At 42.5% G+C, this 26,548-nt stretch overlaps 1 protein-coding gene across 7 annotated transcripts in view; it reads right to left on the bottom strand.

The window, feature by feature from the left end:
• LOC108656052 (eye-specific diacylglycerol kinase) overlaps nucleotides 1-26,548 on the bottom strand; it is a 29,906-nt gene that overhangs the window by 955 nt on the left and 2,403 nt on the right. For 2 of the 7 annotated variants that reach the window (XM_030388341.2, XM_030388342.2), the window contains exons 3-14: nucleotides 9,728-9,866; nucleotides 8,187-8,390; nucleotides 7,971-8,097; nucleotides 4,123-4,492; nucleotides 3,551-3,731; nucleotides 3,085-3,494; nucleotides 2,729-3,022; nucleotides 2,299-2,525; nucleotides 1,998-2,219; nucleotides 929-980; nucleotides 524-577; nucleotides 157-220 (exon numbers count right to left, since the gene is read on the bottom strand). In XM_030388341.2, the coding sequence (XP_030244201.1) occupies nucleotides 157-220; nucleotides 524-577; nucleotides 929-980; nucleotides 1,998-2,219; nucleotides 2,299-2,525; nucleotides 2,729-3,022; nucleotides 3,085-3,494; nucleotides 3,551-3,731; nucleotides 4,123-4,492; nucleotides 7,971-8,097; nucleotides 8,187-8,390; nucleotides 9,728-9,866 (2,344 nt within the window). Of the gene's footprint in view, nucleotides 1-156; nucleotides 221-523; nucleotides 578-928; nucleotides 981-1,365; nucleotides 1,443-1,510; nucleotides 2,220-2,298; nucleotides 2,526-2,728; nucleotides 3,023-3,084; nucleotides 3,495-3,550; nucleotides 3,732-4,122; nucleotides 4,493-7,970; nucleotides 8,098-8,186; nucleotides 8,391-9,727; nucleotides 9,867-26,548 lie in introns of those variants that run through there. The other 5 variants (XM_089262969.1, XR_016197246.1, XM_030388346.2 and 2 more) reach the window with 5 other exon arrangements.

The following is a 26,548-nucleotide window of genomic DNA, read 5'->3' as shown; positions in this document are numbered from 1 at the left end:
AGAGAAAGACAGAGAGAGAGAACGAGCGACAATAACGGGGGAAATAACGAGGAAAAGCCTCGGGCAAGAGCTACAAAGCGCGCGCGTCGCACACATAACTAAAGCAGACGAAACAAAGGATAAAAATCGGTACGAGAACAGAAAAGTTAGAGCTACCATATTCAGATCGCCGCGCTGGGCCGCTAGTAGTACGGCATCGGAAGTTTGCTCCAGTATAGGGCTGTTGTTTGTACGTTTGTTATATATATATTATGTGTGTGTGTGTGTAACGTCAAATGTGCACAAGTAGAGTATGTGTGTGTGTGTGTGTGTGTGCATAGAAAGTAGAGAAATAAAAAGAAAAATTCAAGCATCAGTTTTGATTCATTTGCCATTAGATCAGGTCGAAGATGAGATCTCTGCAAGAAATGATCAGTATATGAGCGAGATAGAGATAGAGCAGATAAATACATATATATATATAGTATATATAGAGAGACAGAAAGAGAGTGAGCAAGAGTGCAACAGATAAAATACAGAGTACCTGAATCCACAACCAAAAACATCTTCGTTAAAACTGAATAAACGATCTTTGTTGCTGCATGCAGAAGCAAAAGAAAAACGTTAATTGTAATGCGAAAAGTAAGCAGGAGTTGCAGATAGAATGGAAGAGAGAGAGAGAGACAGAGAGAGAGCGATAGTAGTGTGTTGAGTATGAGTGATGCAAACGCCAATTCTTAGAGCCGCACAGCCAATTGTTGGTAAAGCTTAAAGCTCATTGAGAGAGTGAGGGAGAGAGAGAGAGATGGGAATAGTGACTGCTTGGCTAGGCAGTGCCATAGCAAACAGCTTTTCGTCGCTGCAATTTTGTTCACAATTTTGTGGGGCGCATGAGGAATGAGATTTGAGATTGCGATTGCTGAGACTTAAATTGCCTATGGCCGTTTACCTCTTCCACTTCATCACTTTAATGGGCTTGGAACCAATTTGCAAGTCCTCATCTTTTTGTATATGTGTGTGTGGGTGTACGTGTAGATGTACACAAATATTTATTCATATATATATGTGTGTGTGTGTGTGCGTTGATATATTAAATTCAAAAAGAAATTGATAAATTGTTAGTACACCATTTACCATCGAGTATTTACATAAGGAATGCAGCAAGCAGAACACAAATATCTAAATTAAGTTTAATCGGTTAATCGGTTAATTGGTTAATTGCTTAATCGGTTAAACCATTCATAAATGCCGTGGCAAACCTACCCCATCGCAATTGAAAACAGTAGGTGGTCTGGTATTGTGTTTTTTGGTTGTTGTTGTTGTTGTTTTTTGATTTTGGATATTTGGAGTATTTTTTGGTCAATTGATTTTGATTGGTGGTGAGGGTTTTGGTTTGTATTTTTTGTTTTTTGGTGGTGGACGAGAACGGAATACGGTTTAGCCCTTGTCGCTGTTACGTGTAACTGTTAACGTAAGCGGCGATTATATACCAAATATATTGAAAATACTCATATAGAAATGCTTTACTTACATGTGGGCGTGGCAAGGACTAAGCTGTATTCGCTCCCGCCTCGACGTGAGCGCTGGGTGAGGGTCTTTTGGTGAGTGTGTGTGTGTAGGTGTGAGTGTGCGTGTGCTTGTCTCAGTTAGTGTTAGTTACGTAGTTTAGTTAGTAAACATGCCAAAATAAAAAGCTAATACACCAAAAGTCGAACGGATAAAACAAAAACAAACTTAAGAGAGAGAGAGAGATGGATAGAGAGAGAGAGAGATGGATAGATAAGGGACTTGATTGGACTAAGGGCAGTGGGAGTTGCTGCTGTTGGTCGCTTAAAGCTCGATGCGCTTCTTGCGATAATAGAGGTGACAAAACATGCGCCTATCTATATAGGGCAGCTGCTCGGCCGCCTGCTGCTGGTAGAGGTTCAGCCGCTGTTGCAGCGCCACCTCTGGGGGCGTCGGTGGCGGCGGCGTTTGGGCCGCCGCACGTTGCCAACAGCGTGATAACAGAAGCCTACCCGTGTTGCCGTTGTTGTGGCCCTGGGCCTGGTCCAGCTGCCGTCGCTCGTTCTGCGCCTGCCGCTGCGAGAAGGCCGCAAAGGAGCGCTCCTGGTCGGGCGTCTGTGGCATGGTGGCCGCCTCGTGATCCAGTATGTACAGCTCGTCGATGGCAATGTCGCATATGTAGTGCAAGTGCTCCTGGGCGCGATCGATGCGAAAATAGTGCTCGGCGGTGCAGGCTGCAAAGTGGAGCGAACGAATGTTGCTTAGCCATGGAGGGAACGAAAAGAGGGGCATGCCCCGGCTGCGGCCACTTACAGTCAATGAAGCACCAGTCCTGCGAGACCTTCGGATAGGATATGGACTCCTCGAACTTGGCGTTCAGCATGTTGCGCACATGCTCCAGATCGCACTGCGACTCGATCTCGATTTGGCCCAGCTTGTTGGCCAGCTTGCGCAGCATTTCCTTGTCGTAATGGTATTGCTCGTACTGCTGCATGGTTACCCTCAGTATGGCCAGCTGCATCTTCTCCAGCGGATTGACTCTGTGAGCGGAAGACAAGAGACGCTTAGAGCAATTGAAAGTAAAGGCAGGCAGTGAGAGGAAGCAACTGAGAGGGCTAAAGGGGCTAGACTATGGACTATCAGGGACACATAGAGAGGTAGAGCTATATAAAGAGGGATCAGTCTAAAAGAAACTCGTTCCATGTTGATTGCTTACAAATAGGACACCTCTTTCTCTACTTACTGGACATCTCCGCGTCCGTGCTTGCGCTTGGCTAGCATCAGCGCCTGGTTGAGCAGCTCGATCTCGATGATGGAGGGCTTGACGCGACAGGCCTCGCCGTCGACCTGCATGGGAATGGTGCGTTTGGTGATGATCTTGGCCTTGCGGCACTGGCAGATGCAGGTGCCGTGCATGCCCGCCTGCAGCATGGGCAGCTGGTAGGTGGTCAGGCCGACGACCTCCATCAGGCCGTCATCGATGCTGGGCTTCGTCTGGCCAAAGGAGTCGTTCCAGGGATGTGTGCCGCCGCCATAGCTGTGGATGGCAATCAGTCAGCAAATGTTGGAGCAACACAGACAGACAGTGGCTAGCCCTACCTGGGTATGTTGAGAAAGAGGACGGCATGGCAGCCGGCATCGCGCAGCTTGCCAGTAAAGTCCTGGCCGTCGCACTCCAGCGTCACCCACTGTGAGAGATTGCGGTACTGGCGCAAAATCAGATCCTTGCCGCCCATCTGGCCGTAGTACATCTTGTTGCGCAAGCGCGAATTGAACCGCTCCGGATGGGCCTCGCGCGCCTCATGGAACTCCAGCGCAATGTGTGCGTCCACACCGAAGCTGAAGTAGTTGTTGATCACGTTCAGCGGCACATTCGGCTTGCTGCGATCCACGTGATCGTCGGTGACGTCATCGTTGGGCGTCACCTTCACACGCCAGCGGTCCATTAGCACGCACTGCGACATGCCGATCTCTCGCAGTATCTTGCCAATGGGCTCATCCGTGTAGCCCTGCGGGAACAATCACAGTCAGACATTGAAAAGGCTTCTTTTGGATTTTCACTTACGCCACCCCAACCGAGAGATCGGGCGAGATCATTGCCGGTGCCCAGGGGCAGTACGCCCACCGCCGGCGCCGGCTGCAGCGGCGGATGGATTTGATCCAGCACGGAGAGCACCCATCCAACGGTTCCATCGCCGCCGCAGGCCAATACTCGCAGATTCGGAGCCTTGCGGTACATGTCCAGACTGCAGAGAGATAACGATTACAGATCCAGAATGAATAATGAACTAGTTACGCTATATGTGGTTCTTTTATTGAACTATTATGAGTTAGTTTTGAACTAGTTCTAAGCTTTTGGCTTTTATATTAAAACTCAATAGAGAATATTAGCTAATGAACTAGTTTCGTTTGCATAGTTACATATTACATAGAACATAGTTCATGAACTAGTTCGATTTGTTAAAAGTAAAATCAGGTAACTTAAACTGTGAATAGCTTGTTGAGCTCATGAACTAGTTCATTTAGCAAGTTTCACTCGTTTCTGGCACAGTCTGAACTAGTTCATTTAGTATTTATGGAATCCGGTAATTGCATTTATATGTAGTTCATGTGGTGCCATGCTGGACTTCCACTTACCCCATTTTGGGACCGCCTTGCGTCAGATCGAATACCTGGCGTGGATTGAGCAAATGCTGGAACTTGCCCAAGAGCTTGACGCCCTGATTGCCACCGGACTTGGGATTGATAAAGACAATGACCGGTATTACATCCGGCGATGGAATGGGCTTCACAATGAAGGCGCGCGGCTCCTTCTTCTCCTCCTTGCCCTTCTGGCGCTTCTGGGTCTGCTTCTTACCCTTGCCGCCAGCACCGCCCCCGCCAGCACCGCCACCAGCGCCGGCCGCCGCGCTGCTCTTGTTGCTCACGCGTATCGACGACTTGAAGTTGCCCTTGGTCGGCAGCTTCACAATCCACGACGGTGGCACAATGATGGGCGCGTAGTTGCCTGCAAGCATACAAAAAGTCGTTAGATTAAGGAGGTGGGCAGAGCACGAAGGAGAGAGAGAGAGAGAGAGATTGTGGGAAAGGGATTTGTGTTGAGCTGATAAATGGTCGATTGCTTTAAGATGCGTGTCAACATTGGCAGCTGACCAACTCATTGCCCGTACGGCTAATTGAGAGCTCGTCTAGAGTGAGTAAGGAATGACAAGGAGCAAGGAGCAAGTTCCATTTGCCACCTTCAAAGCAATCAACAACAACAGCAGCAAGGCAGGGCAAGTTAATAGCATAGAAAATATGCCAGAAGTCAGTCACGAGTCACTGGCAAACAAAAGAAATTGAGATGAAGCCACATGCCACCACGAAGCAGGCACAGAGACGACACGCCAAGGCCCTTGCCTCAAGACAAGGCGCAATTATGAATACCACAGCAGCGAACGGGCAGGTGCCGAGACAGTAAGAGAGAGGGAAAGAGCGAGAGAGAGAGAGAGGTGGGCCTGATGGAGCTAGCCAACTTGCAAGACAGACCAGGGCGGCAGCAAGACAATGCCAGCTGCCGAGCTGATCAAGTTGAGATACCCAATGCAGGCAGCCTGTTGGCCAAGCGAGGGTGGATGGGGGCGAGGGGATATACATATGTATATATATGTGGTGATGTTATTGCTCTAGGCCTTACGGATGCCCGCCTGTAATTGTATTTTGCGCTTTATTTCGTTGTCCTGTGGCAACGCCATTGTCTCATGGCCCCTGTGAGTGTGTGTGATTGTGTGTGTGTGTCGTCTGTGTGTAATGCGATGCTGAAGAGAGTGTGTTAACAAGACGCTCATTGAGACACTTTATAAAAAGCATTCAGAGCCTCCGTTCCGCACGCATTTCCAATGCAAACAGCCAACACAGTTGTGCGTGGGGTCATCATGGCAACCACCCGGCTGCCCAGCTGCCCAGCCATCCAAGCACCCCACACTCTCATCATCATCAATTCAGCCACAATCGAGTTTGCCGAGCTGTCTATGGTCAATTGTTTTGCCGCTCCGGGGTCTCCTTTTGTTGAAGCGCCAGCCACAGCCCGAGCCACAGTCAGAGTCAGAGACAGAGCAGCCGGCAGAAGTATTTTCATCTGACAGTCACAAGTTTCGGCATCTCGGCATATTAACTGCTCAAGAGCACCTCTTAGAGGCCGGCCAACACCAAGTGCAGCGCCCACTGCAAAACTTTCCTTGCCCATTCGCATCTGGCCGAGACATACGCAGCTCGGCCTCACATTGCAATTGGATTAAAGAGATGCAAATTCGAATTCGAACTCGTCTTTCGTATCAGCAGCTGCTTTATGGCGGCCTAACATTTATTTCAATTACAATTTTTGGTTCTGAGATCTGTAAAGCCATTGAGTCGTAGCCCAAAGTAAAACAGTTAACTTTTAGATTATATGGTTTCCATAACAATTCTATTGAAATTCCTGCTGAATGCAAATGCATATTGCTAAAAGCTAAATTTAATTTGATCGCTGAATGAATGAATAACAGATATAGTGCGGATTATAAAAATCAATTCAGTTCTCAATGGCTCATTCATAGAAATTTTATATACATTTGCTATGCTTTCAATTAGAGATGCTGAGACTCTATATCGAATCAATTGCGTACGGGGACAATGCAGAGGATCCGTTATGCAAATGGAATCCGAGCAACGGAGGAGAGTCCCCATTCGAGTTGGCTTTGTTTCAGCTCTTTTTTGTGCAGCTTTCAATGAAACAAATTGAAAATAGAAAAAATCAAGCAAAACAATAAAAATCATTCATTTGCTTAGAATTATTTTACAGCGGGCAATCAATAGACGAGATGATTTAGACTGCGCAAAGGCCCCTTTAGTTGTAGTTCAGTGAGGAAAACTTTCAATCAAAATAAGTGTGTGTGTGCTTTGCATTTCAATTATAAAGGGACTGCTGATTCCCTAATTACGTTCTCCCGTCACCCGTGACGTCACCGAGGCAGCGAGACAAAAGGTTTTTACGGCAAAAGATTCATAGGACACGTATTGCGCTCATCTATTGACTTAGCCGGAGTCAAAGCTGAGAACTTGACAAATTGTCAATTCCGCGAAATAAATGCTAATGACCTAAGAACTTGACCCAAAAGCAAAAGCAAAAGCAACAACAACAAGAGCAGGTCGGAGTAGACAAGCAGCTGTCAAAGAGGCCGAAGCGGAAACGAAATTAAGCAAAGCGGAAATACTCTTTAGGGCCAAACAAATTGTCACGATGCATGAGATGCTGCGGAAGAAGCAGAGCGAGGAAAAACTAAGTTTCATTCGCTCTCTTAATGAAAAAGGTGAATTTCATTTCATTAGAAGCAATACAAGTGGAAAATAATGGAAATGAAAGAGTTTAAAAATGAATTAATTAGTTTATCTAATTAAAGAGGCAATTATATGATAATGTATGAATGGATGATGGAAAAAGAGAATGTTGGATATTATTTATATGCAGATAAAAGATATGTGAGGCAGACAGGAATAGTAGGTAATGGAATTCAATTAATTGGTTAACGAATTATTAGAGAATTATATATATATATATCAAAGATATATGAAAATATTATGAAAAAGGTGCTTAAAAATCAATTCATGTTATATAGATTGAATGTACCACATAAGAAAAAGAAATGTGGGAAAAATTATATGATATATTTAGATATGATACAAGATATATAAGAATGAAAACGAAAGAAAATTATGAACATGAAAATGATTAAAATGACACAAATTTGATTATTCAAATAATTAGTTAATTTATGATAATTATTTAATATAGATATAAATTTAGATAAATACTACGATGAAAATGGAAAACTTAAAAAATCAAATTATGAAAAAATATTATATATATATATATATATCGATATGTATGATACTCGCCAAATGAAAGATAATAAAAAGAGAGAGAACACAGAGAGTTCGAGATTTTGCGTACTTTTATAATAGATCTCAATTTTAAAAAATATTTTTTATATATTTAAAATTTTAAACAAGTTTTTCTTGAATCTCATTTAAGCAGGCATTAATATCCCATGCTCCGTAGGTTAGTGTATAACGCATTGAAATAAAATATACAAAACAGAACAAGAAAATACAAATAAAAATAAAAAACTACGCGTTGCTGTTGTTAATTAAGACAATGAGACACTGAGCGAGTGGACTGGCGATGGGCAATGGGCAATGGGCAATGGGCTAAAAGGGTCGAGAGGTGGATTCGCAATCTACCTTGTGGCTAAATGGACTTGGGCCGGCGAGTGGCGAATGACGACTGGCGAGTGGCGGCACTGCGAGGCGCTATTTTAATGCACAAATTTTAATTAAGTTAACGGGCCGGAATTTATTTGCATTCACGTCACGTAATTAATCAGACAGGACAATGGAGAGTGGCGAACAATGGCGGCCGCAGCGGCTGCCTGGGCATCGATAAGGACAATGGGCAGAGCTAAACTTACCGAGGCGGCACTCCTCGCCAATCTTGGCCTGATTGAAGCACGACTCCTTGTTATGGTATATCTCGTGGCACCACGCACAGGACAAAGCCACAATCTCTTTCGATCCGAATAGCTTGCTCTGCACCGCCTGCAATAATGAGAACGATAATAACGATGATGATGATGACGATAATGCTAACGCCAATGATTATTAGTTCGGCACTCATCGGCACTCACCTTGCCGCACTGCTTGCACTTGCCCTTCTCCAGCTTGCGGTGCACCCAGTGATGGTGGGTGGTCGTCTGCTCCCGGTACTGCCTGATTCCCACATCTCGGTATGTTGGCTTACACGCTAGTTGAGTCTTTTCATTCACCATTGGAATGCAGTTCTGATGTGCAATCAGCTGACAAGCCGAGCACTTCATGCGCTGTCCGCTCTTCTGCAAGTGCACACAGAGGCAAACGAGATGGGATTAGTTATGGGAGACAGACAGAGGCAGAGTAGAGGCCGTGGGAGAGGCCGATGGAGTCAGGTGTGTACATTAGCAGTTTGTCTTCAGTCAATTGGCCAATTGGTTAGCTAAGCTGACAGCCAGACAACTGGACGTCCGTTGGCCCATTGAGCAGCTGCTCCGCCACTTGTCTCCGAATAAACTTGTGCAATTAATCTCAACTCAAACTGTACGTCAGTCAATCTGTCACACGCAGCGCGCACACACAGCTCGCGAGTGGGGCCGCGGCAAGTGAAAGGTGAGTTACTTTTCAACGGCCATAAAAAAAAAACAACTCACTTCGAGCTCTATTCTCAGAGAAGCTGAGCATATTTTTAACGAAATATGTAGTTGACATTTCACGTGGGACTTGACGTGCTTGATATATGTATGTAGATCTAATGCCCTGTCTGTGCCGTTGAAAGCTCTAGCAAACTTTGGCATATTGCCCGCTTGAGTTAAGTGAGTTTGGCGTGCTTTGAAAGCTTCTGAAAGCTTAAAGTAATCGTATATATATCTCCTCAAGCACAAGTGACTATGTATTAAAGGATATTTCTCTCTACTATTCGCATACTTTGGATTATCTATAAACAGATTTTATATCAGTAGCAGGTCCCTTAAGCTGAAAGCTCATATATTCATAAAATTATAATATTAATTTTTTTCCTTCTTTTTCTCTCTCTCTTTCACTTGCCCTTTAATTGATTCGTGTCCTAGGCCAATGTACATACGTTTTGCCTTGCTCTAAGCCTAATCCCTTGCATTTGCTCTCCAGCTCTAATCAAATATACTGAAACCATATCGTGAATGTGCTCTCCACACATGCTGATAATTCAGTTGCTTGCCTTTGTTTAATCAACTGCTGCTAAACTTTACCTTTATATTTACCTAATGACAAACTACTTGTAACTTTTGACAGAACACAAAGGAAAGGAACGAGCAAACAAAGGGAAAACCTTTTATTCAGCCCCCATCGAGTGCGTGTTGGCAAACGCAACAACATCTAACAAAGTTATATATGTACTTTACAGATATATGTATGTATATATACGAGTCTGCATATGTATTCGCTGCATATTTGTGTATGTGGAGCAAGCACGCAAATAATAAATTACACGACTACATGAAGTTTCATTCTGCTTGTTGCTTTTCGCTTTTTGTGCTTCCCGCCGTAATTGAATTAGCTGTAAGCCCCCCCAAAAAAAAAACTCAGTCCAATATCGTCAGTCCAAATCCCATATGACTAACTCTGCGTGTGTGTGTGTGTGTGTGTGTGTTGTACTTACAATGCACTCCTCGTTGAGGCAGCAGAGATCGCCCGAGGCCGAGGTGGGCTTCCAGTAGTGCTCGCCCTGCACCGCATTCTCCGTCCAGTCGGGCACAATGCGAATCGGTCTACGGGCATTGCTCGACGAGGCCGTACGTCTGTATCGGGAATGGTTAAGATTGGAGTGGATAAAGTTAGTACTCTATATATTTAGTTATTCAATGATATGCCTAGCATATATAAAACATTTATCTCCATTATGAAACCACATCAATTGCACTTTTCTTAAAAAAAAAAAAACATAAATATTTATAGGATTTACATTAAAGTTCTCCCACATAATTATACATATATCATATACCTGGTACACATATAGGATATTCCCTAAATAGTTCTTTGCTATCTTTCATCTCTCAGTGATTTACTTACAACATATATTACTTAATCTTAATTTGTATTATCTGAAATATTTTAAATTCGAATGACTTTAAAGTCTTTCAAGTTGCCCTCGCCCAGACACCAATCAGATACACCTCTATATATATATACATATAATATATATACATATCTGATTAATTTGCACACTTGCCAACTCAATTGGAATGCTTCTTATTGGAATGTGTCTTATTCAGTGTCCATTTGGAAAGCCAGCGGAAATGTCAGTTGTCAGCTCTGTGGCGCACGACAATTCCAGCTGCTTTTCCCCGAAATTCCAGTGGGTGGGTGGTGCGGCGCGTGCAGCAACGGTACTCACCTCTTACGCCGCCAAGCGCCCACCGAGTCGAGTTTCCTTTGACGAAAAGCCGACTTTCTCTGCATGCCAATTGATGAGCGTCGAAAGCGACGCACTGCGACTGCACCGCCCCCCGCCCCCGCCCCCGCCACTGCTCCAGCTGCAGCTGCACCACTGCATGCAGGCGATGCGACAATGAATTCGCCCTGCTGATTCGACGCTGACGTCAACGCTGAATAGCTGCTGCTGCTGCTGTTACTGCTGCTGCTGCTGCTGCTGCTGTTACTGCTGCTGCTGCTGCTGGTGCTGGTGCTTCTTCTTCTTCTGACGTTAGCCATTTCGTCTTCTGCTTCCTCATCTTCCGTTTGGAATTCCTCGTGCACCACGTGCAGCAAACGCTCCATGCTGAGCAACGGCGTTGACGTCGGCGTCGTCGTTGGCGTTGCGATGCTCGCAGCGCTGCTGCTGTTGCTGTTGATGATGTTGTTGTTGTTGCCGTCGCTGTCACCGTTCAAATAAGATATGAACATGGCTAACCCGCGTCCACTCGCAGCCGAACCGAATTGAGCTACGTCTACGATCTCATTTCACTTCACTTGGATTACTCATTAGATTCGCATTTGATTTTCTGTTTGCATTTGCTATAGAGTTTTGGCTGATTGTAGCTGTTCGTGGGCCACATAGTGGCATGGTTTATCACACGGCTAGCCTGCCTCGACAGCGACTGCGACTGCGACTGCGACCGCGACGGCGACGTCAGCAGACACTCTTCTTATCATAATGGCGCCCAGAGATACAACAGTTGACACAGATATCGCGCCTAAGCGAGGTGAGTATTGAAAGTTGATCAGTTTTTCTATATAAGTGCAATTGGAAGATAGCATTAGGTTTCATTCCCATGTTCCGCTAATACCAGCTGAAACGCTCGGCACTGGAACAGATCTATAGCAGCATAAAGAATCGAATGACTAACTACAAATAGATTTCGATTTCATTGCAGCTTTGTCAACTTTCATAATTGTTGGAGCATGTCAAAAAGTGTTTTGGGACCGAACGGAAATGGAATGCTGAGAGAAGTCATTGTTAGCAGCTAGCAAAAACAATTGAATATGGAAACAATAGAGCAATGGAGCACACGGGTGCAGTGCGAAACGGGCATATTAGTTCAGTGTCCGACTGGAGAATCGCTCTCTGCTTGTAATATAATTATTTTCATATTTATTTGGTTTTTATTTTTATTGCTTTCACAAATTTATTTGACTTTGAGTTCGCTTCTCCCTCTCTGGCTGCTGCCAGCTCCCTTTTTCTTCTTTTCTTCTTTTTTTTGTGACTTTGTTTCTCTCACTTTGTGATTGTTTCACCCGCTGCTATTCAGAACACGAGCGCAGAGGCTTGTCTGTGCGTGCTCGGCTTGTAGCTGTGTGTGTGTGTGTGTGTGTTTGCCTTTGTTTGTGTGCGTGCTTAATACATTTGTATACATTTTGTATATTGTATGCATTGTAATTAAATTCTTATCAGATTCAGATGAAAAACAGAATAACAACAAAATAAAAACCAAGATGAAAATAATAATAATAATAATAATAAAAAAAAAACACACAGCGTGACTTGTTCTCTTTCTCTCTCTCTCTCTCTCTCTCTCTCTCTCTCTCTCTCTCTCTCTTTCTGCATCTGCATGTCTCTCTATCTCTGTCTCTCTCTCTCTCTCCCCCTACGTTGCCAAGGCAATTAAGTAAGTGGAGAGTTTCCCTGCTTGTTGTTGGCCAAGCGAATTGCAGCTTGTTGCTGGGATTTGCATGTCAATCGTCAGCGTTTAAGGTGTCTAAACACTATAATAACAAAACGTTCCGAGTCCATTTGCAGTTCCTTGTCGATTGCTCAATGTACACATATACAGGCAATATATCAGTATGTGTGTGTGTGTGTGTGTGGAAGGTGTGGGGGTGTAAATGTCCCATTGCTCTGTGCTGCGTTTGTCGTTAGTGACTGCGATTTTAGGACCTTTTTTTTCAACACGCCCACATTTCATTTGTGTTCCCTCATTCTCCTAGTTTCCTTCCTTTTTTTTTTTTTGCTAGGTGGCAACCCTGTTTGATTTGCCACTCAAACATGGCGTGCATTCTGTTTGTGTATAGCTGGAATTGACGTGGACTTTGCCCATGACCTGCCTCACTTTCACACCAGCTCAGCTCCCTCTGCCTCTGCCCCCGCCTTTGCCACTGTTCCTGCCAGTTTCAGCCTGGCCAGCGCACATTTTGTTTTGGAATTTAATAGTTTTCGATGCATTTGCGGATATTTTTAGCGCTTTGGCATAGTTGAGCCCCGGGCTTACACGGGCACAGAGGCCGGCACAGCCCTTTGGGGCTTATGGGCCACCTGTGCCTGTTCCGGCTGCCAATGGCTTATGGCAGTAAATTGGATATTGACTGCAATGCCTGTTTACGAATATACATACATATATAAAAATAGTTTCTCATAAAGAATAGGCGTATCCTGATTTGAAATAGCAATCAATTCTGATCAGAGAGCCAAATGGCATGCAAAGCACTTGCAATTTATATTGCGCAGTGCCTCCCTCTCTCTCTCTCTCTCTCCCCCTCTCCTTCCCCTCTCATTTATAATCAGATCAAAGGAAATATAATTGCATATAGAATATCGAATATAATCGACTGTCGCAATAGCAGCCAAGCCCATCTGAGCACGCGCCGTGCCATTGCGCAGCATAAAATCAAGCAATTCCCAAATAGTAGGCGAACAGCCGAGTATTTTGGCCGCTATCATTAGCCAGTGGGCCAAACATGGTCCGAAGCGTAATTTTCATCCAAATGCGATTAATTTGGATGCCCGCCTTTGAAGCTGGCTGTACGGACAAGGCGCTATATGCAAATGGGGAATATGTATCTGAATCTGAATCGGACTCCGAATTCGCAACTAAAATTGATTGTGCGTGAGTCTGACTTTGAGTCTGTTCCAGAGTCGGTGTCTGAGTCTCAATGGGCATCGCTTAAGGTTCTGACAGCAGTCCGGCTGTCCAGACAGACGGTACGCCTTTCTATCTGTGTCGGGGCTAGTTGATTAGACGGTGCACTGCGAAGAGCAGAGACCGCATCGCATTCAATGCCAACTGGGCCACTCCTCTGCGTCTCCAACTGCTCTGCGCTGTCCACTCTGTCCGCTCTGACAAAATCAATAAAAACCTTGAAAACATTTTCGTACTCTTTTCAATAAATGACACTTTGCAATTTGCGAATTTGCATTTACGTTTACGCCACGAACTAGAAATTCACTCGGCGGGCACTCGCCGACTCTTGCGACATAATAAAAATATTATTATTATCGTTTAGCTCTTGCTCTCCTTCTCCCAGTCTCCCTCTCTCTCTGTCTCTCTCACTCTCTCGAACAGCCAAAGTGATTATGAAAAGAATTTTTCTGTGGGAATATCGCGATATCTTGCCAATAATATTATGACTTTGTTGTAAGAGTCGCATCGCATTTAGAATATATACATATATAATAAATATTTGCATATATTCCTTTGTGTGCTCGTAAACGATAAGCATTTGCAATTTAGAGCGTACTCAAAGCAAGTTACAACAACACAAAGTCAAAGACAATCAAGAATCTTCAAGGTGCTGCGCCTTCCCGTTCTTCGTTAATTAATGCTGAATAAATATATTTGCTATATTACTGAAGTGAACATAACTCTGTATTATACTTATCGAAACAAAGTAAGAAGACAACATTTTGTTTCATTTCAGCAAATGAATATATTTTCGATATTCAAAAAACAGGACCTACAAAAAATACATTGTGAGTTTGCCAGCACAGCAAATTTAGCGCTAAAATATTATTTCATTTTATATTATTTTTGCATGCTCAAAAAATAATTTCATGTGCGTTAATATAATCCATATATTCCACTTTCTGTTCAACTTTTTTGTCAACTGAGCTTAGACTTGCGGCTTTTTGCTATCATAGTGCACATAACAGCTATGCTGAAAAGTTTTTGCCCACACGCAGTTGGCACTGCTGTTTGGCTACGAAAAAATATACAGTCGAGTTCTGATAATTCGATATGGTTAAATTATTATTATTTTTTTTTTTTTTTTCGACTCACACGGAAATTGAAATTATCGAGTACGAATTTATTTTCAAGGGGATAGAATTTGTTTGTATTTATCGCAATTATATATTTAGCGCACTACAGATTACCGAGACCTGACTGTATTGAAAACGTATAAATTTGCCGTTGATATCTGCCTTTCATTCCCTTTCAAGCCCAAAAACCTTCCCAAACCTTCCCAAAGATACCCAAGTCCATTCTTCCTACAGCCAGATAAATCTGCATTCACCAAATATAATCGATAAGAAATTTGGTGTATGAAAACTCTAAATAGCTCGAGCTCGCTGTAAGTACTTCGCCAAGAACTTTTGCCTTCTACTCTGTTAGAAAAAAAGAAAGAAGTAAATACTTGGAAAGTTTGCAAATTGTATGAAAGTGACTAATTTAAGCTTGCTTGAGGGCAGTCACCCTTGCACTCCGTGTCCCTCACTCTTCTCTCTCTCTCTCTCTCGCTCACTCTTCTCCCGCTCGTCGTCCTATGCTGCTGTCTAATTAATAAAGTAACGTATACGCAGCGTAGCGCACGCAACAGCTTGAAGTCTATTTTGGCATTGAATTTTGTGTGGCTTGGCTTGGCATATTGATACAATTACAGTTACTGCTATTAATAACCGGTCACAGCTCTACAGTGAATAAGTCTATGGACAGGCGTATATAAATATATAAATATATATAGATTTATATGTATATATATCATTTATTTGGCCAATGAAAAGTATGTTTGAGCTGCGCAAAATGAAAAATTATCTGCACGTCTTCTCGTTTGTGATTGCGATTAATGGTGCCTGTGTATTCAATTGGTGTCTGTTGGGAGTGGGAGAACGTGCCGAACGACAGAGCACAAATGAGATACTCTGATGGACGGAGAGAGAGAGAGAGAGGGAGAGGGGCGGGTAGAGAGAGAGAGAGAGCAAAAAAGGGTAACTGACAACTGGCAACTGGCAGCTTGAGCTCTAAGCTCTTTCGTGCAAATGGCAACAGCTCGAGTAAGGATTTCGAGTCTAATGAATATTAACAATGCGAACGAGCACTCGAAGGCGCAGCAGCTTGAACAGCTGCCCCACTGATGCTCGACCGAGAGTCAGCAATGCATCTGCAGTGCCAGCAAAACGAGCGAAGCCTGCAGATGGCACCAGGAGCCAGCCAGCTGACGGCAGCCAGCGGACACTGGAGTAGAAGTGCCTCGGGCTTGCCTCGCAGATTGCAAGAGGCAGGCGCGCACCACAATAAACGAGCGTCGCTGCCAATGACATTAATATTCTTAATTGGCATTAAGCGTTTTGGCTGGAAAAGCATTTGAAAATGAAACGGGCAGCAGGACGCAGCCAAGGACAAACAGTGAGCGGCGAGCAGCCAGCAGCGAGCAGCGAGACGCGACGCACGCAAAACGATTGCAAACATTTCAATAAGAAATACGGAAATATGCGTTGGCATCTAGATGTCTTTGGGGCTGAGGCGCCTCCCCCTTGGGGGGTAGCCAGCGCGAGACAGTTGGCTTTGTTGGGGTTTTAGGGAACAGGACGTCGAGCGATTGCGCAGATTTTCAGCAAAAGTTTGCAGACACACCGAAGCCGAATAAGCAGAGCGAAGCACTGATGAGAAACAGCTGCCAATGCCAAAGCCGGTGTCGGTACGGTGACGGTGCTGGTGTTGGTGACGGTGCTGGTGTTGGTGACAGTGACAAGGACTGGCAGGAAGCACAGGTGGCAACTGTGAGCTGGGAAATGGTAGCTGGGCTGGCTGCTGGAACGCCAAGTAGGTTGAGCTATGGCCACTTTAGCTTCTTATTTTCCATTTGAGATATTGCTGTTGCCATTGTTGTTGCTGTTGTGTCAAAAAGTTAGACCATAATTAGCAAAACTCCAAGAAAATTGGAAAACGGGCGCAGCTGGAGAGCAGGAAACGAGAAACGACACAGAAGCTGGCCAAATCAGGTCGAGTGCGTGTTGATCGCAAAGTAATGGCAGCCAGAATTCTCTATAATCGAATTGTTGATACATAAATATGCCAATTCCAGGGAAGAGTAGTGTTTGCCCAAGCACAAACATATCTCTGTTCTGTCTACGCTAAGCTTCAATTTATGTGTGTTTATATAAAAAAAAAAATAAATAAAAAAATAAAAATACAAAAAAAAAAATGAAAAAAAATATATATAAATAAATAAATAAATATATTTATGTATACCTGCATCTGTATTACTTATAAATAAATAAATAGAATGAAAAAAAAAAACAAATTAATAAAATAAAATTAAAATAAATAAAAAAGAAATATATTTATGTCTACCTCCATCTGTATTACTTATCTATCCAAGTATGTCTAACTATATAGTTATATTTAATTATAAAACTTTCAGTTCTTCTCCATCTTTCAACATCTCTTCTTCAGGCAATACCTTTCCATAGAATACCTTTCGTGTAACCCTTATGTTTGACAAATTTAAATTTAGAGCGCTTCGCGGTGGCAAACAAATGAAACAATTTTGTTTTGTGGCCCGATAAACCTTCGAAAGAACAAACTAACAACGGGCAGCGCTAAAAAACTAATCTAGCAATTGTTGATTCAAATTTGTTTAAACTGGCTGAGCTTGTGTATGAGTGTGTGTTACTGTGTGCGTGTGTGTGTGTGCCAGCCGAAAAGTCAACATGGAAACAGTTTTCTAATCTATTGCACAATGAATTTTTATCACAGACTGGAAAATTTATGAATGAATTTTAAGCGGCGAGCAAACAAATCAAAAAAGCAACAACAAGCTTGACAGAGCGCGCAAGAGTTGCTGAGACAGAAATAGATAGAGAAAGGGAGAGAGAGAGAGGTCAGGGCATAGAGACATGTAAAGGATTTTAGTCGGCTAATAAATAAACTGACAAAGCGCTTAGGGCATCAGGATTAGCCAAGAGTTGGACTCTCGCAGTATTTCGCACGAGTAAAAAAGTGTAAAATTTCGACACACACACACACACACACACACACACAGCTAGAGCTTTACATGTGTGTGCGCGCATTTTATTTTATTTTATTTTTTTTTTTTCGTATTTCCTTTTTTTTTTTGTGCGATTTGCAAATTTGTTGGCGACGTTGAGCGAGAAAAAAAAATGTTTTCTAGTTTTTATACGCCGAGCACATGACTAAAGTGCAGAGCGACGGGCATAAGTGTTTGCTGCAAGGGCACGTAAATGGTGGCAAGTGGTTCATGTGCAGCGGGCAACACTATTGGAGTTGCATAGGCATGTTTATACATATATATGTAGATATACATATATATACATATACATATATAGATTATTATGCTTTATACCATTTCTACATGCAAGAGAATCCCTCTTAAGCTGGATCTGAAATTATTTAGTTAATCTGAATATGTCTATAGGTTCAGGGCATCGGCTAGCCGAGCAGATCCGCTTTTCAATTGTAATTTTGGGAATATGTAAAACTGTTTAGGGCATCAGCTAGTCGAGCAGACTCGCCTCTTACTCGCTGCTCTTACTTGCTTTGCATTTGCGGTGCGGCATTTGAATTTACGTTTTTCGTATTTTAATTGAAATACTTGATTTGCCTTTTGCGATTTGCTGTTGTTGTTGCTGATGTCTGCGTTTGCGTTGTTGTTGGTGCTGCGGCTGCTGTCGCTGTCGCCGTCGCTGTTGTTGTTAATTTCTTTTGCTAAAAATACTTAAGTTAATTATAAGAAACAACACCAGGCATCAGCAACCGCAACAACAACAACAACAGCAGCGAGTCGAACGTTTCAAATCTAAAACATGTGTGTGACTTGATATTTATTTTTAACATAATTTTCAGTATTTTTGTATTTTCACATTTCTATTCCCGTTTCCCTCGCTTGCTGCCTGCCACACAAATTACTCTTCTTCTGAATTTCTGTTGGGGCTTTGCGCCGGTGGCAGGTGGAAGCGTGCCCTGTGCCGGTTGGCCGATCGGCCGATTGGCCGCAAAAGCGAGCGCTCTTTTGATTAAAATGTACAATTTTATGCAGTCATAAATTGCCACTGGATATTAGTTGGCCATAAATTGCACATTTACAATATTTGGCTCGCTGGGCGTATGCGCAATATGCCGGTTGGCTGCCATCCCAGCGATCCGCCCGCCACTCGAAATGCGAGGGGCGTGCTCGACTTGGCTGGCTGCCCTCTGATGTTTTCTTGGCGCAGCTGCCATCACACCACCACCACCACCAACAACAACAACAACAACAACAGCAGCAGCGACGCTGATGCTGACGCTGGCAACAGCAAACGCCAAAGGCAAAACAAAAACAAAAAAAACGAAAACGTAAGAAGTAAAAAAAAAAACATAATAAATCAAGCCAAATAGACGAAACGCGACGTAATTGTTGTTGTTGTTGTTGTTGCTGCTGCTGCGATCGTTTAAATGAGTGCGAAATTCTCGAAATGTCATGGCTGGCAGTTAGCCTTTTGGTTCAAGTGCCACACCCACCAGCGAGCAGCAAAAACTATTGCGACGCCAGCCACAGCAGCATTGCGCCACACACATGCCACAAAGTGTTGCACACACTCAGCCACAGCAACAGCAACAGCAACAGCAGCGTGCATAAAACATGCTACATAGTGCCACAGCTGAGCCAAATTAAAATTAAATCACCTGAGTTGAACTATTCGAATAATAGACAAAAGTCGCCTTGAACTTTAGACTAGCGAATTGTTGCTCTAGAATTGATTGAAGCGTTTCTGCTCTTTGTTTATGGGATATTTGTCAACTATTGATACAATGCTCAAGAGCTCGAAATGTTTGTTGGTGACTTTGTTTGATTTATGCGCTAAATTTCGAAATGCTCAAATCAAAATATTTGGGCAGAAATTCGTATTCAAATCTGTTTGTACAGCTGCCTAGGCAGCTGGCTATATATTTTAATGCATTCTAACATTTATTAATTAAGACCACTAAAATTGTTGACTTTGTTAGATTTATGAAGCTTGCGAATTTTCTAATAAAAAATACAAATAAACAAAAATGAAATTTGTAGTTCTGCTTATGGAAAAAATCGACGGATTTCATTTGAAAATATTTTGATATTTTATATTAATATTTTAATATTTCTATGTTTATTTTCTCTTGCATAAATTATGAATCAAATTTCTTCTATCACTTTTTAATAGCTTTGCAGGCTTTTAAGTTCATATCACTATCGAATTTTGTTTTAGAAAAATCACTATAGATTATTATTATTTTAAAATATTTTAAATTAAATAAAAATAAAAATAATTGATAATATTAAGTATTAGTAAAATTCTTAATATTATCATTATTCTTATTATTAAATTGCTTTATTTTTATTTTTATTTCATTTTATTAACTTTATTTAGTTTAAGCAGCAAATTTAGAAATTCACAAATCAAGAATAATATAATAATAAGCAAAGAATTCAAGTTGAAGTCAACTTAATTTAGTTCTTAGAGGAACAACTTTCTAGTAGTTAATTTTGTGCACAACTCGACTGCTAAATTTGCTAATACTTTAATGTCTATTATTGACTAAAGTTATTTCATACTTCTGTTTGTATAGAACTCCTTTAGAGAACTTGAGGAAGAAACGAGATAAACGTTTCGTCAATAAATATGTCTGACGCATTTCTCAAGCCGTGAGCCAGATCACATTTAAAACTGCATGGACTTGTTGTATATTTTAAGTATTAACAATCTGAGCTAAATGTTTATGAAACTTAGTCAATTGAAATACTGGAGCACACAGTGCTTGAATCGAGTTGAATGAACTAGACGCTGCGAATCAGCAACAAAAACTGGACTGGCTACTGATCGAATGGGTTAGCAAGCTTCGAAAATTGCCTAAGCTGTGTTGCTCCATTAAATTCCGTGTTGGGGCCATATTGCCGGGAACACTCCAAGCGCGCTTTACAACACTGCTCGTGCGTTTGTTTACAGGTCTCTGCGGCTAACGACTCATCAGCTTATTTTTAGTTTGAGCGTGCGATGAGGTGTGAGGTGAGTGCGTGTGTGTGAGTGTGTGAGTGAGTGTGTGTGTGTGTTGGTGGTTTTTGTTTTCAAGTTCATCGATTAATTAAATTAAACATTGCCCCTGTTAAGCGAGTCAATTGAATGTTCTGTGAAATATCAAATGCCGAAATGCTGTCAATTAGCCAGGGCACCCAGTGAGCGGCACGCCCATTGCTTAACGCCCACGGTTTGTTGTTTTGATTTGACATATTTCATTTAGGCGTATCAAAACAATTACAACAACAACAACAACATATTATTACATGAGTTGTTTTGCTGCTGCTTTAACTAAATTTTGCGCTGCTGCATAGATCCTCTGCCTGACCACTGTCGCAGTCGCAGTCGCAGTTACTGCACAAACAAAAAAAATAATATAGTAAACACAAAAAAAATAATAATAATATTAACAATAACAATTTCGTATTAGCGCACACACTTCTTTCCACATTTGTCACAATGATTTATGCACCAAATCTATATTCAATAGAATTTTTAATATTTCTTTTGTTTTGCTCACGAGCCGGCACGTGCCTCGTGCTTGCGTGCGTGAGTTAATACGCTGCTACTCTTTACGGTTCACGTTCACGTTCTTTTCGCTGGCTGGCGGCGTCCAACCACACACGGCAACTGAGGCAGCGATCGGCCGTCGAGCGGCGGCTGAGGCAGCAGCCGCCAAGCAGCGGCAGCCAGCGCCGGTCGTCAGCGTCTGCGTCAACGTTGGCGTCGACGTCGACGGCAGCGTCAGCAGATCGCCAAGTTGTGCGCTTTGTCACCTCCGATTTGTGGTGAGTTTTGTGTGACGTTCTCTAGTGTGGCTAATGTGTGTTGGTGTGTGTGTGTGCGTACTGTAGGATCGTGCTCTTTCGCTCGCTCGCTCGCTCGCTCATTCGTGTGGGTGGGTGGGGGGTTTAATTTGTGAATTTGTTGGGATCTCTTGCGCCTGCTGCTTTGCTTTCATATTTCCATGGTGACATTTTTAGCTGCGCTGCTTTTGTCTCGCTTTGATTGCTCGCTGGCATTTTTCGCTTTTGTGCCTTCAATTTGCATTTCAATTTTGTTGCCTTTGTTATTGGCGTTTCGTAGCCGTCGCCCTCGCAGTCCCCGCAGTCCCCGCCACGACGCGTACACACACGACTGACGGACTGACGATTGACGATTGTTGATGACGTAGTTGCCAGACAAGTGAAGGCAGGCACAGCCATCCAACTGACCGACTAACAGATGCCCTGCCACAAGCACCTGCCGCACTTATAGCCAATGAGCATTTGATGTCAATATTCGATAATAATGCTCAATCTGTTTGCCCCGCCTGGAAAACTCTAAGTCAACATGAATCAACATGAATCTCCATTGCATCTCAAATATTTCTAATCAACATTTTCCTCTAAGCCGACTCGACGCAATACTCCCCGCCACACTTGTACTGAGTCCAGGGTATGGGCTAGCAAAAAACAGAAATCTGCTTGTTGTTTTAGCTGCCTCTTGTTGCGCTGGCTGTTTGCGGTGTGCGTCAGCAATCCGGAACTGGAACTCTGAGCAGAGCACGTCCCCAGCCCCGCCCGGCCCTGGACATCGACATGGACAATAGCATCGACAGCATTACGATAGACATTTTTATGGTCTAGCCGAAAAATTGAGTGGCCATCAGAAGTCAATTAGAGTGCAGCGATATGCAGCATCCCACCGGACGCGCACACGATCTAGATTAACGCCTCACACAATATATATGTATATATGTATATGGAATGTAATTCAATGAAATAGAACTAATTTATATATGTACGTATATCATCTTGGGTGTTATATTTAATACGAGATGACGTCAGTTCCACATTAGGGATTTTCAATTATACATATATGCCACTCATTGATTCCATAAATCTGATGATGGATCAAACGTATCGAAGCCATCCCATCAAAATTATGGATCGTTACTCACTCGGGTGAAATACACCGAAAATTTGATTTAAATGCGAATATTATGGGCATATAATTCATACTCGAATCACATGATCTCTCACAGTTAAGCGAAACCATTTGTGCACTTATTATTAAATATTAGATCAAATGCAAAAATATTTCACAGATCGCTCAACTGAAACGAATCCGTAATTATAGAATTCTATAAATACTCAATATATGTATGTACATATATATATATAAATATTTAAGTCAATGTTGTGCGTATTGTATATCATCTATAATTTATCAATTTCGATTTATATATAGCTTTACTAACGTTCGATTTTTGGACTTTGGCAAGGATATTTTTAAGGCATTCATATCAATTATAGAACCAGTTAATTTCAATTACATTGGGTTTTTGAGATATTCTATGTGACAAGTGCACAGAAACTTTTTTTAGATGTCTATGAGGTCTTGTATCAGCAGAGGGTTTTTTATAATACCATTATACATTTGATAGTCATACAATTTGCTATAAAAATTGCTTTAATTTTAGTTAATGGCGATGGCGATGGCCCTCGTAGCTAGCAAGTTTAATAATTTTTAGATTTATATTTTTTATATTATCTAATAAATAAATAATAATAATAATATTATATAACTATTGTCTTATTAACAATTTATGTTTGAAATATCGGAGTTCAAGTCTTAGGAAGCATAGGTCTTTTAGGTCTTACCGTATTTCATACACTTCTGTTAGTATTCAAGCATGAATTAGCCCTGACGTGGAAGCATTTTGACTATAGCGATATAAGAAAAACCCGTCTGACTTTACTAAAACTACGCCGTGGCTAAGGCGTCCCTCTTAGTATTATAAAGAGTTTAGACTTGAGCGTAGTAGCTCCCTCAGTGCCGCATTGATCGCCGATTGAGCTCACTCAACAATTAGTCTGATTAAAGATATCCCAAGTCTTGCCTCCCCTTGTGAATAGCTGTTGCATTGCTTGGAAGAGTTGACAATTAACTGTTAGTCAACTCGAGTAGCTGATCTCACACTGCTAATCTATTACATTTCGGCTATTTACAAGTGCTGCAATGATTAGCATCATTGAGGCGTGTGCCAGCCTCTGGGCCATAAGTGGCCCCTTAATGGCCGGGTCAGTGGCTATAATGAACCCGCTCACGCCACGCTGGCCCCACACTCTCGCACTTTCTCCACTTTTCAAATGCTCCCACAACGCCTCTGGTATTTATGGTAATTTAGATGCCTGCAATTCTCTGCGCCTCTGGGGAGAATTTTCATAAAATTATTTTCGCCATTGTCATAAAAATGAAGTTCACTGTTTGCTGTTGTTGTTGCTGTTTTTTTTTTTTTTTTTATTATTATTATTGTTATCGCTGTTGCTGCTTGGCCTGCCCAAGGGAGCGTACAAAAAAAAACACAGCCACAATGATGGCCGTCGAATTCGCATGAATGAGCCGCATATAGCCACCGAAAAAGGGGAAGCGAAGCAGAAAGCAACAAGCAAAGAGCACAAAAAAAACTAAACTAAACAGAGTGGATGAATGGCTGGATGGAATGGCTGGCTGCAATGTCGACATGCGCCGCATGATTGAATGATTTTATAATATTTTCCATTTTATTGAGCAAAAGGTCAAAAAATTAAACATATCATTGGCCAGTTAATAGCTGGCGGTGGCCAGCCACTCCACCCCCTGAACGAACTGTGTGGTGCGACGGCTGCGGCAGATAGACAATAACATGTCACGCTTGAGCATCGTAAATCAAAAATCAACTTTATGATGGCCATTGGCATCCGCTCGGGGCGCAAGCCACTTGCCTGCTAATATACCCCCAACAACAACAACAGCAACAACAGCAACAACAACAACAACAACAAATCAAGATTACAAAAATATAAACATGAGAAAATATTTATATAGAAATCCGCTCATAAATGAACATCCCAACCACCCACACCCACAACCACTCGCCCGTTCTATGCCTGCACCACGTAGCCACATGAATCGGAAATTAAAAAGGAAATCTCTCGTGTGTAAATACAATACGGAGTGGCATCTTCCTCTTCTTCTTCTTCTTCCTCTTCTGCTTGTCTTCGGCCTCGCTTAAGGCTAACAGCTTTCAATACTTATCTGTGCAAATTGACTGTGGTTTCATTTTCTGCCGCCCTATAGGCAGTGCAAATTCAGTTGACCATGATGTATATATACATATATACGTACCTGCAATGGAGATGAAAGAGAAATCTTAGTAAACTTGAACAGGCATTAGGGTGTGTGTGTGTGTGTGTGCGTGTGAGTATTAGACAAAATTATGCTGAATGTGGGCAAAGTCAAGAACTTAACATAAATCTCAAATATGTAAATAAAAGCACGCAAAAATCAGTAAATATTAAAGATTAGTCAGTTATAAGTGGGGCTTATATTAGACTCCTGTGTAGAGAGCTTTAAGACAGCTCACACATGAGCTTTAGCGTTTGGCCAGAGCGTAGTTAGCGGTCTCTTAACTCACTCATGAGCTTTAATATAATTGTGTAAATATTTCGGAGAGCCTTGTGCTCGTAGAGCTTAGACCCTAGAGTAGCTAGCTCTGGCACATGAGACTTAGGGTATGACCAGAGAGTAGTTAGTCTCTTAACTCATGAGCTTTAAAATAATTGTGTAAATATTTCAGTTTTTGTAGTCAGCTTAGATTAGACCCTAGAGATTAGATTAGACCTTAGATTAGACCCTAGTTAGCTGTCTCTTAACTCACACATGAGCTTTAATATAATCTATAGTAGCTAGCTTTAAGGCAGCTCACAAAAGAGCTTTCAATTGGCTTTAGATTTGCTAGCATTACAGCGGTTGAATCTACCTTTACCCTATGCACATTTTAATTACAAAAACTCTAAAGTCCCTTAGTCTATATCCAAAGCGATTTGGCCTTAAAACTAACACTCAAAATGGCTTTTTAATTTGCAGCTCGACATACAATAAATCTCACTTAAAGCTGCAAGCTCTTTGTCCTCGCTTGCGCAGCTGTGATTTGATACGACAGCAACGATTCCGTCAAAAGTATAAAATCTATGTGCCGGCCAACTTTTCCAGATATGTCCCAAAAAGAGACATAGGCAAGAGGCAAGCGAAGAAAAAAAAGGAGAACAAATAACTAGCCGCTTAACTTGGCTATCCATCAGAAAGTTGTGTCTTTTTCAGGCTGATTAACTTGCATGCCTGTCGCAAGACTCATAATCATCAATCTATCTAAACAAGTTTGTACAACGGCTTAACCATATTTGGCAACAGCGGCTGCCACACCCCCAAGCTTAGCATTTCGCCCGCTTACAAATTGCCCACAATTGGCCACACTCGGGCGACACTCAGCGTGAAGCGGTTGCTGTCTGTCCTCGGTGGCTGTCCGGCTGGCTATCTGGGTACGTATATACGGGTATCCGCCAACATTCGTATACAGGAGTCGCCATCCGTTCGTCCTGTTCGCTTAGCTGTCAGTTTGGGCAACAGGACACTTTGTTTAAATGTTATTTATGGGCTACTTTTGTTGTAATTCAAGGAAATCGCTTGGCTGACTCGCTTTTTCAACAACAGCCGCCATAATTTATACATGCGTCAGCCGAAACACCCTGTGCGCCCCCGGCTCTCACCACTGTCACGGCACAGCACAGCACTGCACAGCACAGCCGGCCGTCCAGTCAATGACCGCGCACCGCCTGTGAATTATGAAATGCGGCTCTAACTTTGTGCTACCCACAGTTAACCGAACCTCTTTTCTAATTAGGCTTAAAGCCGCAAGACCCCGCCCACATCACAGGGGCAAACACGTGTCGAGCTCGGATGATAATGCTAATAGGGCTAGGCAAAGCTCAACGAATTTATCGACTTCAAAGTCAATTAAGTGGCCAACGACTGTAAGCCACAAATATCAATACTTATCGATAAGTAAACCCAATTTAATCGAATGATAATCCAACGCCCATCGTTAGTTCCTCAGCTCATTTCCCAGTGCTGCGATAGAAGAAAGAACATAAACCGCTTTGCCTTAACTCAAGCACTCGCGCAAGCACTTTGTTA

The sequence above is a fragment of the Drosophila navojoa genome, chromosome X, assembly GCF_054131105.1.
Source record: "Drosophila navojoa isolate 15081-1374.11 chromosome X, UAZ_NAV_1.0, whole genome shotgun sequence".
Taxonomy (NCBI): Eukaryota; Metazoa; Arthropoda; class Insecta; order Diptera; family Drosophilidae; genus Drosophila; species Drosophila navojoa.
Note: the sequence above shows the minus strand (reverse complement) of the source record. Positions and strands in the feature narration are given on the sequence as shown.